The following is a 14,451-nucleotide window of genomic DNA, read 5'->3' on the forward strand; positions in this document are numbered from 1 at the left end:
TTCCCAACCAATACATTTTGGGAGGTAAAATAATGAATCAGAGTATACACCTAATGGAACGATGCTGAAGGTTATGGATTTGCAACAAGGGATAGAGGTTTGATGCGTAACTCTAAAGGTGGATTTGTTGTTAAATAACAACATTAAAAAGACAACAAAACTGTATCCGCTTCCTTTTGATTATTTATGACCTGTAGCAGGTAGCTAATAACTTTTCCAATTTCCTGTGCTTTAATGCTAACCAGAGTCTCAGTACCACATCCACTCCACCTGCCTCACTTTCCTCGTTCTTCCAAAAACACACACAACCCTCTGTTAACTTCCCAATTTGCTCTGTTTCAGGCACTCTTATAACATCAATTTCCTCCCTTTTATCCATCTAATTTACCAATTTCACACCTAATATACTTCTCGCATTCATTACGCTTCAGGTAATCCTCCAATATCCTTACTCAATATTTCCTAATAATTATTGACCTGCAATCTGTTCTGCTTCCCCCTTCTTCAGCTATGCCAGTACAAATGCACACCCACTGTTATTTACCCTTTCTATGATCATATTGGTGCTCTTCAGGTTCAGATTAATCTGTCCTTCCTCAACAACTTCCCTCTGTCTCAGACAGGTCCTGGGAATGTGAAACCCTCTCTCCTGCACCACTTCTTGAGCTGCGCATCAATTAAACTAATCTATCCCAACCTAACCTTCAATCATGTGGCAGAGGAAGTAGATCAGAGATTACGATCCTTGATATCTTGCTCTTCAGCCTTGACCCTAACCTTCATACTGTCTCCAAAAGACCCCATACTACTTTTTCCTGTGTCATAATTTCTTGCGAATCTTAGCCCCTTTGCAAAGGTGTTTCCACTCACTTTAGCCTTTACCCTGGCCACAGGAATTAAACATAGACAGCATGAATACCTGAAAAGCTACCCGTCCCTCTCTTAATTGATTATCTTGCCATTATCCCTTGTCTATTCTTTATTTTGTTCCCCTGGGTGAACACCTGTTTTATCATAGAATTTACAGTGCAGAAGGAGGCCATTCGGCCCATTGAGTCTGCACCGGCTCTTGGAAAGAGCACCCTACCCAAGGTCAACACCTCCACCTATCCCCTTAAGCCAGTAACCCCACCCAACACTAAGGGCAATTTTGGACACTAAGGGCAATTTATCATGGCCAATCCACCTAACCTGCACATCTTTGGACTGTGGGAGGAAACCAGAGCACCCGGAGGAAACCCACGCGCACACACAGGGAGGATGTGCAGACTCCGCACAGACAGTGACCCAAGCCGGAATCGAACCTGGGACCCTGGAGCTGTGAAGCAATTGTGCTATCCACAATGCGACCGTGTTTTGACAGTGACATGTCATTGCTTATCATTACCCTTCGCTTGTATATTCAATCTTGTCTTTATGACATGTGCTTAGCACTGCCAAACTGAATAATGTCTATTTGATTTTGCGTATCATTGGTCGGACTCGTGTTTAATAAGGATCTGCCACAATGTTGGTGACAGTAAATGAAACCCAGAGGTTCTTGGAGTTGTAAGGATTTAGGGGTAGCACTGCCCTCGTTGCAGGGACGTAATGAGTAGTTTGGAATTGAGGATTTGGGGGTTGTGGCTATCTGGGGACAGGGTACTGATTACAGAGGACTGGGAATAGTTTGGATGTTGTTTGAGGAAATTAGAACATTGAACACGCAGCTAAATGGCATGATTTTGAGTTCCCCTGGCTGGGAACTCAAATGTAAATATTTGTTAAGAGAAAAAATATATAAGTCGAATGCATAGCGCAAGTTAGAGATTTTGTGAAGTTTGGTTTGTCGTTTTAAAACTGGTCACAGAACATAAGCAGATTTAAAAACAAAGATTGCAGTTCAGATTTTTTGCCAAGCTTACTTTGACTTTGGCACGGTCGAGCATTTTTGTCAGTCAAAGCCCTGAAAGAGAGAGGGAGAGGGAGACAATTCAAATGTACATGAGGTTGTTTGGTTCATTTTGTATTTAACTGACAGCTTCTTTTCAATTTTAAGGACATCATATTTTTAAAAATTCAGCAGTCCTTGTCGATTTTTTTCTCGGATATAAAAAAGGATTTAAATCAAAAATGGATGCAGAATCTCATGGGAAGAGGCATGGTGGTATCTTAAAGACGCAAGCAACCACCGCGCTACTTTGATATTCCAGAAAAATGGGAGAAAGGCACCATGCAATCAAAGTTATTTGCAAAAAATTAAGTTAGTTTTTACAGTTGCAAACCTTTTATTATTTTGCTCGCTGAACCAGATAGAAGCTTGCCTGCTCAGAATCACAGAGGAAGCAATTTGGTCCATCGTGTCTGGACCTGCTGTAAATATTTAATGAGATGAATGACTTCTTGTGTCTTTTTATCTTTTGTAAAATAAATTTGCTTGATATTTTAGACTCAAAGCAAGATTTGCTGTGATTCTCAGTCACTTTCAATGGTGAAGGGAGGTATTTTGAAAACAAGAAACTGAATTCAATTGCCATCCCTTTGTTCATTCCCCAAATTCGTTATCAAAAACTTAGATCGCAACACTGGACTACTCTGAAAAGGGAATTGGGATTCACGCATGCGGGTGCTCTAAGACACCAGACGTAATTAAGGATAAGGAGACTTGAAAACACTGAAGTTTAACGTGAACCAGCAGTGGTTATGAGTGGCAATCAATAGTTGAGTGGACAATGAAGTCTGAATTTTAGATCATAAACAGTGAGCAGTTGGGACAAGAGTACAGGTGGGTGAGCTAGCCGGTTGTGGAGAGTGGCTGGGACCAATGTGTAGGCCTGGAGAGAAGGGGCTGTGCTTCCCAAAGACCAGTCACCACAACCCTGCCCCTGTAGAAGTATCTGAGGGTTGTACCTTCAGTCCAACCATCTTCACTAATTTGTCCATGATCTTTGCTCCAGCTATGGTCAAGAGTTGAATTGGAGTTAGCACTGATGTTCAAGAGCACTTTTTAAAATATTAAAAACAGTGCAAGATAAAGCACATTTTCAATGTTTCATTTACAAAATATATCCATGAGAAAATATAATTTTTAATACCTTGATGATAAGTGGAGTGGGCTTGGTGGACTGAATTTCCTTTCTTTTGCTGCTGCATTCTTACCCATTTATTAAATATGTTTTTATGTAATTGCAGGTCGTGTGCTTAAAATGCACTTTATTGCACTCTGAAATTTCATGTCATATGAATGTATTAGTATAAATATTTATCCATAGGGACATAATAAAAGGAATAGATAATTCAGCCATTCAAGCTATTCATATCTGTACCTCTACATTATTTATCAGCCTTTCCTACACCCTTGATGATCTACACTAGCCTAACAAAAGGTTGTCACTCTCAGTCTTAAAAATATTGGTTGACCCAGCATACAAAGCCTTTTAGAGGAGAGAGTTCAAGATTTCCACAACTGTTTGTTGAAAAAGTACAACATACTTTCATTCCTAAATGGCCTTGTTCTAATTTTAAGATTGTGAACCAGCTTTTCACTGCCAAGCAAGGTAGCTCAGACCTGCCTCGGTTTAAAAGACTCTTGTTAGACCCAATTTTTGCTGCAGGGAGTTGGGGGCGGGTTCAAGTCAGATCTGTTGACCCTGGAAGCAAATCCAAGGTGCCCATAGGTGCAAGTTAATGTCAAGGCAGGCTGGTTAGAAGACTGGCCTTGGTCCCAATTGTTATGGCGTTAAGCCCTCTTGCCCTCTTCTCTCTCAGCCCTTCAGTCCATTGCCGATACCTGCCAACTCATGTCCCCACCATACCCTGCCCCCTCTCACCCTCAGGGATCCTCCACGTCTCTAGAATGAGAGGACACAGATATAGATTGAGAGGTAGTAGATTTACAACTGAGATGAGGAGGAACTACTTCTCGCAAAGGATGGTGAATTTGTGGAACTCCCTGTCCTATAGTGCGGTGGCATCTGAATCATTAAATGGTTTCACGAAGGAGGTAGATATATTTCTGATTATAAACAGGTTAAAGGGATGTGGGGAACAGGTAGGGAGGTGGATTTGAGACCAGGAAGGGATCAGCCATGATCTGATTGAATGGCGGAGCAGACTCATAGGGCTTGAATTGCCTACTTCTGCTCCTAATTACTAGGGCCTATGCCAACACATGCCTCCCACCCGTATCCCTTAGTGAACCCTTTATGTCAGCTCCACCTCCCATGTCCTTCATACCCTGTCCTGCCATCACCACTCAACCAGTCTCCACTAAGGGCAGACCTCTTCTAGGTTATATGGTTTAAACTAAGCTCTAACTACTTTTCAGTGTGGGCCTCTGGTCACTAAGCAACCGCTTATTTTTTTTAAGACTTTGATTGCTTTTATGTTGTAAACCATTAATTACAATGCAATAAAAGTTTAACATGATACTAAACAAAGACTTGCAGGCACCTCTCTCTAACTGAAGTTCTTTAAAAATAAATTTAGAGTACCAGTTTATTTTTTTTCAATTAAGGGGCAATTTAGCATGGCCAATCCACCTACCCTGTACATTTTTTTGGGGGTTGTGGGGGCAAAACCCAATCAAACACTGGGAGAATGTGCAAACTCCACACGGATAGTGATGCAGAGCCGGGATTGAACCTGGGCTTCAGCACAATGAGGCAGCAGTGCTAACCACTGCTCCACCGTGCTGCCCCTCAAACTGACGTCTTGACACAGTACACAAATATAAAAACACAAAGTAAGTTAAACTTATACCTTAATATCAACACACATAATACAAATAAATATATTTAAACTATCTCTATTTTCTAACAAAGCAATCCAGCAGATGTTTTTCACTCTCATTGACAGATTCAGCCTTTTTTGATGTTTAAAGAGCAGGGGATTAAAAAAAACTTTATATTATCACATTTAATCAGACTTTCTCCATCCTTCAAGAGTCTTTATGTATACTGTGTAATTTGTAACTCACACACTAAAGCTCTTTAAAACCGAAGCATGACTTCCTTCCTTACATATTCCCTCTCTGAGGTGAAGGCCAGCCTGTTTTTGATTAATTTTGCATCTGTGCACTAACCTTTAGTGATTTATATGTCTGAACACCTCAATCCGTTTGCTTCTCTACCATTTCTATTATAGACCATTAAGAAAAGATTTCAGTTTGCCTTTTGTGGTTCCAAATTGGATGACGTAACATTTCCCTACTCATCTACTCTGCTGGTGTCTCTTTTAACTTTGTGCCCCCATGTGTGTTTAAGCTTACTGACATCTGCAAACTTGGAAATACTTGGAAAAATATTCCTCATTCAAACTCCTGATATGCATCTTGAAAAACTGAGCCCTCAGTACAGATTCCTGGATAATACAGTTAACAGTATGTTCTGCCAGTTAGAATAATGGTGAACCATTGTTTTTCAGATAGGAGGTTAATAGTGAGGTTTCCCAAGGATCTGTATAAGGACACCTGCTTTTCTTAAGATATATTAATGATCTAGGCTTGGGTGTACCAGATACAATTTCAAAATATTCAGTTGACACAAAACTTGGGAGTATTTTGAACTCTGAGTGCAGTGGATAGTAAAGGGGATATAGACAGGCTAGTGGAATTTATGGATTCATTTTTGTAGGAACAACACTGAGCGGCAATATAAAGTACAGGGTACAATTCTAAAGGTGGTGGAAGAGTAGAGGGGCTTGGGGGTGTATGTGCACAAGTCATTGAATGTTGAATGGCAAGTTGCAAAATGAGTTAATAAAGCATTTGGAATTGTTGGTTTTATAAATAGAGGCGTAGCGTCGAAAAGCAAGGAAGGTCTAATAAACCTGCATAAAACAACCTCAATTGGAGTATTGTGTCCAATTCTGGGCATCACACTTTGAGAAGGATGTGATGGCAATGGACACGGTACAGAAACGATTCTCATGAATTGTTCCCGGGATGAGGACCTTCAGTTTTGGAATAGATTGGAGAAGCTGGAGTTGTTCTGCTTGGAGAAGTGCAGATGAAGAGGAGATCTGATTCAGGTGTTCAAAGAATTCATAGAATTTACAGTGCAGAAGGAGGCCACTTGGCCCATCGAGTCTGCACCGGCTCTTGGAAAGAACACCCTACCCAAGGTCAACACCTCCACCCTATCCCCATAACCCAGTAACCCCACCCAACACTAAGGGCAATTTTGGACACTCAGGGCAATTTATCATGGCCAATCCACCTAACCTGCACATCTTTGGACTGTGGGAGGAAACCGGAGCACCCGGAGGAAACCCACGCACACACGGGGAGGATGGGCAGACTCCACACAGACGGTGATCCAAGCCGGAATCGAACCTGGGACCCTGGAGCTGTGAAGCAATTGTGCTATCCACAATGCTATCGTGCTGCCCCTAGTGGGGCCGAACAGAGTAGATGGAGAAAAATTGTTTCAATTGGCAGAAGGATCAAGAACCAAAGGACCCCAATTCAAGGTGATTGGCAAAAGAAGCAATGGTGACATGAGAAACATATTTATGTGCAAGTGTTAGGATCAAAAATGTACTGCCTGAGCATGTGGAGAAGCAGGTTCAATTTAGATCTTCACAAGAGAATTTGAGAACTATGTGAAAAAACATTTGTAGAGCTACAGGGAAAAGGCAGGGGACTGGGTAGAGGTGAGTTAATCAGGGAGATGGCATGGACATAACAGGCCGAGTGGCCTTCTACTGTGCTGTAACGATTCAATGATTTTGTGATTCTAAACCACAAGATCTGGTTCGCTAATATACTTGAAAGACAAAAATCAGCTGTCTATGCCCATTCTGGTCTCCATGTGACTCCAAACCTGCAACAATGTGCTTGACTCTTAATTGTCCTCTGAAATTGCCGCTGCATCCACTGAGATCTATTCAAGAAGGAGATTCACCATTATCACTTTCTCTAGGCCAATTAGGAGTTAATAATTACTGTCTTTCCAGCAATGCCTACATCACATGCTGTTACCAATCACTGCTACATAATTGCCTCCCAATTCAGTGTATTTTCATTTGCTAATTCATTTTACTTGAAACCTTGTGAAATTACTTCTGGAATTCACATTTGGCAATATCATAGACACTTCATTATCACCTCTTCAGAAAATTCAACAATATTACTGTTGTAAATGTCTAGTATTCGTATATTTTCAAATATAAATTTTAGTTTTAGGAATTAAATTGTTAAATGTAAGATAAATAAAACACTTGGTTAATAAACTGGTATGCAGCTAATTTAAATGCAAATCAAGCAAGGTTGAGTTGATTACATCTAAAATGTAATTTGTGTTTATCTTACAAGATGAGAGTTAGACGTGTAAATGCTAAACAATGGAGGACCTATCTCTGGGCCTCTTGGTAAAGCCAAGGTGTCTAGCGGTATCTCAATAAAATAAGCTACAATATAGCAATTATTGGAAAGAGGGTCATAAAACTCCACTGGAGATAAATTATTCATGAGTCACAGAATCAAAGCGTTCTGTTGAAGGTTAAAATAATGCATTCACATTTTTGTTTGGAACATCCCAAGTATGTCACATTACCATAGGGATGGGCTTTGGGTGTTAGGAGGTCCTTTTTAACCTGTAAAATGAAATGTAAATTATCTTTATTGTCACAAGTAGGCTTACATTAACACTGCAATGAAGTTACTGTGAAAAGCCCCTAGTCGCCACATTCCGGCGCCTGTTCGGGTACAGGGAGAGAGAATTCAGAATTCTCAGCGAGTACGGGAATTGAACCCCGCACTGCTGGCCTTGTTCTGCATCATAAAACCAGCTGTCTAGCCCACTGAGCTATACCAGCCCCTGTAAGGATGTTCCTCATGGAATACAGGTGTAGTTTTGATCTTTTATAGGCTACAGCTCACTACGTTGAATTAGCAAAAGGAGATAAATATGAGCCAGACCTGCATTGTATGCAGAATAAATACTAACTATTCAGGAAAGATAGAAGGAAAGGAAAGGGAGGTGGGGTAGTGTTGCTGGTTAAAGAGGAGATTAATGCAATAGTAAGGAACGACATTAACCTGGACAATGTGGAATCTGTATGGGTGGAGCTGCAGAATACCAAAGGGCATAAAACATTAGTGTGAGTTGTGTACAGACCACCAAACAGTATTTGTGAGGTTGGGGATGGCATCAAACATGAAATTAGAGATGCGTGCAATAACGGTACAGTAGTTATTATGGGTGACTTTAATCTGCATATTGATTCGGTTAGTCAAAGTGGTAACAATGCGATGGAGGAGGATTTCTTGGAATGTATAAGGGATGGTTTCTCGACCAATATGTCGTGGAACCAACAAGAGAGCAGGCCATCCTAGACTGGGTATTGTGCAATGAGAGATGATTAATTAGCAATGGTGCGAGGTCCTTTAGGGAAGAGTGACCACAATATGGTAGAATTCTTCATTCAGGTGGAGAGTGACACAGTTAAGTCTGAGACTAGGGCCCTTAACTTAAAGAAAGCTAACTTTGATGGTATGAGATGTGCATTGTCTAGGATAAGCTGGCAAAGGATACTTTAGGGGTTGACGATGGATAGGAAATGGCAGATGAACTTCAACAATTGTACATCCCTGTCTGATGCAAGAATAAGACAGGGGAAGGTCGCACAACCACGGCTAACAAGAGAAATTAGGGATAATGTTAATGCCAAAGATGGGCATATAAATTGGCCAGAAAAAGCAGCAAGCCTGAGGACTGGGAGAAATTTAAAATTCAGCAGAGGCGGACAAAGGGTTTAATCCAGAAGGGGAAAATAGAATACGAGAGTAAGCTTGCAGAAAACTGAAAAGCTGACTGCAAAACCTTCTGCAGATATGTGAAGAGAGAAAAACTGGTGAAGACAAATGTAGTTCCTTAAAATCAGGTGAATTCATAATGGACGACAATGATGGCAGAGCAATTGAACAATTATTTTGGATCTGTCTTCACTAAGGAGGACACAAATAACCTTCTGGAAATACAAGGGGACAGAGGGTATAGCATGAAGGAGGAACTGAAGGAAATCCTTATTAGTCAGGAAATTGTATTGGGGAAATTGATGGGATTAAAACTTGATCAGTCCCAGAGCCGGATGCTCTGCATCCCAGAGTACTTAAGGAAGTGGCCCTGGAAATAGTGGATGCATGGTGATCGTTTTCCAGAATTCTATAGACTCTGGAAGTGTTCCAATGGATTGGCGGTCGCTAATGTAACCCCACTTTTTAAAAAAGGAGGGAGAGAGAAAACGGGGAATTATAGACTGGTTAGCCTAACATCGGTGGTGGGGAAAATGCTGGAGTCAGTTATTAAGGCTGACATAACTGTGCATTTGAAAATTGGGGACAGAATCGGTCCAAGTCAGCATGCATTCACTAAAGGGAAATTATGCTTGACAAACCTTCAGGAATTTTTTGAGGATGTGACCAGTACAGTGGACAAGGGTGAGCCAGTGGATGTTGTGTACTTGGACTTTCAAAAGGCTTTTGACAAGGTCCCTGATGGAAATTTACTATTCCAGTCAGATATAAGAGGTTTAAATGATAACTCATTCAATGAAACGATAGCTGGAGACACATTAAGGGTTTATCCAGATCATACACTTTAGTTTTCTTTCATTAAAACTAGACTTTAACATTTTGCAGGTTGCTTGAGACTTGCTAGAGAATCCAAGGCCAGTGACTTCAACCAGCCAAAAGGCATCATTGTATTATAAAAATGCAGCTGCTTTCCCAAGCCTGGACAGTTCCTTCTAAGGTCATAATGCCCTGAAGGCTGTGTTGTTTTTTAATTAATGTTAGAGGCATAATTGGCAAGCCAGGGTATGGAAAATTACACAAAAACATTTATCTCTTAAATTGACAGACAGACAGTTTGGCCAAATTGAGTGAATTATAAATTAGTTAAAGCCAATCCGAGATGAAAAGAAGGCGAGCCTTTAAGATCATAACCTTCTTAAAAATCACTTGTCGGGATGGAAAAATCCATTCACTTCTGAAACCAATTTCTTTGCTGCTTGTTTTTGCTGAACCGCCATTTTCTTTTGTTTAAATCAGTCTGCAATTTTGTACTGTGCATCATGATTTGAAGAAATTACCATGATCTGTAATTGTATTTCAAACTCAAATACTGTATTCGCTAAAGACAATCGATCTGACCTAAGTTTGTATTGCAACCAAAGTTTACCAGTAGACATTAAAGCTGACAAATAAAGTTCAACAAAACTTTGCCAAAAAGCACAGCCTGAATCTCTGTTATTTGGGAGCTAAGAAGGGAAAACGCATATCCAGGGTTCCGAACAGACACAGAGATCCATCAGTCACACACAATAGATGTGTCCGGAAAGTGGAGCTGAGTCCACAAAAGATCAGCCATGATCTCATTGAATGGTGGAGTGTGGGTAAATGTGACGTTATCTACTTTGGTGCCAAAAACTGGAAGGAAGATTATTATCTGAATGGTGGCAGTTTAGGAAAAGGGGAAGTGCAACAAGACCTGGCTGTCACGGTGGACAGTTGCTGAAGGTTGGCATGCAGGGACAGAAGGCAGTGAGGAAAGCTAATGGCGTGGTAGCCTTCATAGCAAAAGGATTTGAGTATAGGAGTAGGGATGACTTGCTGCAGTTATACAGGGTCTTGGTGAGGCTACACCTTGCGTATTGTGTGCAGTTTTGGTCACCTAGTTTGAGGAAGGACATTCTTGCTATTGTGGGTGTCCAGCAAAGGTTCGCCAGACTAATTCCTGGGATGGCAAGACTGACATATGAAGAAAGACTGGATTGACTGGGCTTGTACTCTATGGAGTTTAGAAGAATGAGAGGGGATCTCATAGACACATAAAATCTGGACAGGATAGGCTAGATGCGGGAAGAATGTTCCCAATGTTGGGGACGTCGAGAACTAAGGGTCACAGCCTAAAAATAAGGGGTAAGCCATTCAGTACTGAGATGAGGAAGAACTTCTTCCCGCAGAGAGTTGTGAACGTGTGGAATTCTCTACCACAGAAGGCTGTTGGGATCAGTTTGTTGGATATATTCAAGAGGGAGCTGGATGTGACCCTTGTGGCTAAAGGGATCAAGGGGTAGAGAAAGTGGGAGTGGGATACTGAATTTGCATCATCAGTCATAATCATATTGAATTGTGGTGCAGGCTGAAGGGCCGAATGGCCTACTCCTGCATCTATTTTCTATGTTTCTATGTTTAATTATGCTATTCGATGTAGCATATGTATTCACCTAAGACCTTGTTTATTTAGTATAGTTTGCTTAATTTGTTTCTTTTTTGGTAAAATTAATTTATTTTAAACATGAATTCTCATGTAATTTCATTTGGTTGATCACTGCGTGTTGAAATCTCTCTTTAAATGAGAATGGTTCGTACCGGGATTGTAACATTAATCACAAATCCACTCTACCTCGCTTTGATCAGTTCATACTTGTCCAAGTGCTCAGTTACTGAACCAATTTATTTTTAAATAGGTGGAAAATTTTAAGCAACATTCAAATCCATCAAACTGTCTACACTCTGTGTTCAACGTGCATACAGGTGATGAAGTGCTATCTAATGAATCATATGGGCATCTTCAGGTAAGGCAATTCTAGTAGACCGGTCGAATACTTTTGACAAAAATTCTAATGTTAGCATTATTAAAGTACATGTGCCAGCTGTATGATTATTGATTTATTGATGCAACATTTCAACGTTTTGTTTTAATTCTTTTTGTTACTTTGCACCCCAGATTGATGCCGTATCATTGTTCTTGCTGTACTTGGTTGAGATGATTTCCTCAGGACTACAAATTATCTACAATACAGATGAGGTATTGTTTGTTCGAATGATGCATGAAGGCAAAATAGCAAGTTTGTTTCCCGAAATTTATGGCACTACAATTCAATTCCTAAGAACTGAATTTGCTTTCAGTTTTGAAAATGTACCAATTGATCTCCACAGTGTTGCTTACAATATTTAGGTACAGCCGGTAGGATAATTGTACCCTGGTAAAGGACAAGCAAAAGAGATGGGGAAAGATGACAGGGCAGAAAGAGAGTGTGAAGAGCAGAAGGGGCAACAATAAAAATGACAATGAATGGGAGCAGAAACCACCTCAGGTGTTGGGGAAAGCAGAATCTTTAAGAATGGAAACAGAGAAAATTTACAGCACAGAAAATGATCGTTGGGGCACTTATACCTGTGTCAGCCAATAAAAAATATACCCAATCGAATCCCACTTTCCAGCTTTGGTCGAAAGTCCTGGAGGTTATGCCACTTCATGTACACAAATAACTATTTTTTTAATGCAGTGTGGGTTTCTGCCTCTTCCACTCTTTCAGACAGTGAATTCCAGACCCCCACCATCCTCTGGATGAAAATAAATTCTTCTCAACTCCTCTTTATTCCTTTTACAATTATTTTATGCGCCGGTAATTGGCCACTTTGCTGTAGCATCTCATTTTTATACATCTCAATCAAACCTTCCCTTAGCCTCCTGTGTTCAAAAAGAAAGCACCCCAGCCTGTTCAATCTTTCCTTATTGCTAAAATTTTCCATGCTGGCAACAGCTTTGTAAATCTGTACCATCTCTCATATAATCACATCTTTCCCATAATGTGGTGACCAGAATTGTATTCAGCAGTCTATAACTACAGTCTAACCGGTGCTTTACGCAGAGAGGAGGATGGTCCACTTCCATCAGAACTGATTTTATTCTGAGTGTGCCTAATTTGTTTATCTTCCAGCAAGTCAGTTTTTCAGAAGAATTTGAGCATTGATTATTATCAGGCGGCTGATGCAGTCAACACGCCCACTTCATGCCTGTTTTGGGCGCAAGTTGAAAGTGCTACCCAAGAAGTGCCCCAGGCCTAAGTTCACAAATCTGTATCGGCACAAAATAACAAACACACAGGGTAGGAGCAGACGTGGGCCATTCAAACCCTTGAGCCTACAAACATACAAAATAGGAGCAGGGTAAGCCATTCAGCCTTTCAAGCCCACTCCACCATTCAGTAAGATCATGCTTGATCTGTTTGAGTTTCAAATTCCACATTACCAGCTACCCCTGATGAATTTTGATTTCCTTGCCTAACAAGAATCTACCTCTGCCTTAAAAATACTCAATTACCCTACCTCCACCGTCTTCTATGGCAGAGTGTTCCAAAGTTGCACAACTCCGAGAAAAAACTTCTCATCTCTGTCCTAAAAGGGCGACCCCTAATTTTAAAGAAGTGGCCCCTGGTTCTCAATTCACCCGTAAGACGAAATAACCTTTCCATGTCCACCTTGTCAGTACAGTTCAAAATCTTATATACTTCAATCAAGTCAGCTCTCACTCTTCTAAATTCCAGTGGAAATGCGTCCAGTTTGTCAAACCTTATCTCCTAAGACAACCTTATTCCAGGTATCCATATGGTAAACCTCCTTTGAACCGTCTCCAACGTATTTACATCCTTACATAAGGAGACCAAACTACACAAAGTTTTCAAGGTGTGGCCTCACCAATGCCCTGTACAACTAAAACATAACATCCTTACTTTCATGTTCAATTCCTCTCATTATAAATATTGCATTCCATTAGCCTTAATTACTTGAAGCACCTGCATACTAACATTTTGTGACTCGCATACTAGAAGACTTAGATCCCTCTGCACCGCAGAATTTGAAGCCATTTTCTATTTAGATAATACTCTCCTTTTTAAAAATGTTTCCGCTAGAGTGAACAATTTCACAATTTCTTGTGCGGGTCGCAGTGGTTGCTGAGTGAGTGCTTGCTGAGAAGGAGAGTAAATTTTTAACAAAACTTACTGTTGCGAGTTTCCAGCTGAATCCGGTCGGAGTGAGGACCGAGTGACTGCTGGGTAAGTAGTAAAGATTTAAATTGTTAGCGCGGGCCCATAACAGCTGATTGCTGTTCTCGTGCGGGGCGCAGTGGTTGCTGGTTGAGTGTTTTATTTTTACCTGTATTTACGTTGGGCGGTTCCTAAACCCTAGACACTACACTTGTAGTGTCCCCCATCCTTCCACCTCCTCTAACCTAAGGGGTTGAGTGAATATCAGGTAAGCTCTTTCTTTCTTTCTTTTTCTTGTTTTATCTAGAGGGGATGGCAGGGAAGGCAGTGCAATGTTCCTCCTGCAGAATGTTTGAGGTGAGGGACGCCATCAGTGTCTCTGCTGATTTCACCTGTGGGAAGTGCACCCATCTCCAGCTCCTCTGAAACCGCGTTAGGGAACTGGAGCTGGATGAACTTCGGATCATTCAGGAGGCAGAGGTGGTCATAGATAGTAACTTCAGGGATGTAGTTACTCCGAAGAATCAAGATAGATGGATGACGGTGAGAGGGGCTGGGAGGAAGCAGTCAGTGCAGGGATCTTCTGTGGTCGTTCCCCTCAGTAACAAGTATACCGCTTTGGATACTGTTGAGGGGGACGACCTACCAGGGGTAAGCCATGGTGAACGGATCTCCAGCACTGAGTCCGTCCTT

General features: G+C 41.1%; 1 protein-coding gene across 3 annotated transcripts in view; it reads left to right on the plus strand.

Moving 5' to 3' along the window:
• phkb (phosphorylase kinase, beta) overlaps window positions 1–14,451 on the plus strand; it is a 447,849-nt gene that overhangs the window by 134,585 nt on the left and 298,813 nt on the right. For all 3 annotated transcript variants that reach the window (XM_072518193.1, XM_072518192.1, XM_072518194.1), the window contains 2 exons: window positions 11,455–11,562; window positions 11,715–11,795. In XM_072518193.1, the coding sequence (XP_072374294.1) occupies window positions 11,455–11,562; window positions 11,715–11,795 (189 nt within the window). The remainder of the gene's footprint in view (window positions 1–11,454; window positions 11,563–11,714; window positions 11,796–14,451) is intronic.

Source organism: Scyliorhinus torazame, chromosome 10 (genome assembly GCF_047496885.1).
Source record: "Scyliorhinus torazame isolate Kashiwa2021f chromosome 10, sScyTor2.1, whole genome shotgun sequence".
Lineage (NCBI taxonomy): Eukaryota > Metazoa > Chordata > Chondrichthyes > Carcharhiniformes > Scyliorhinidae > Scyliorhinus > Scyliorhinus torazame.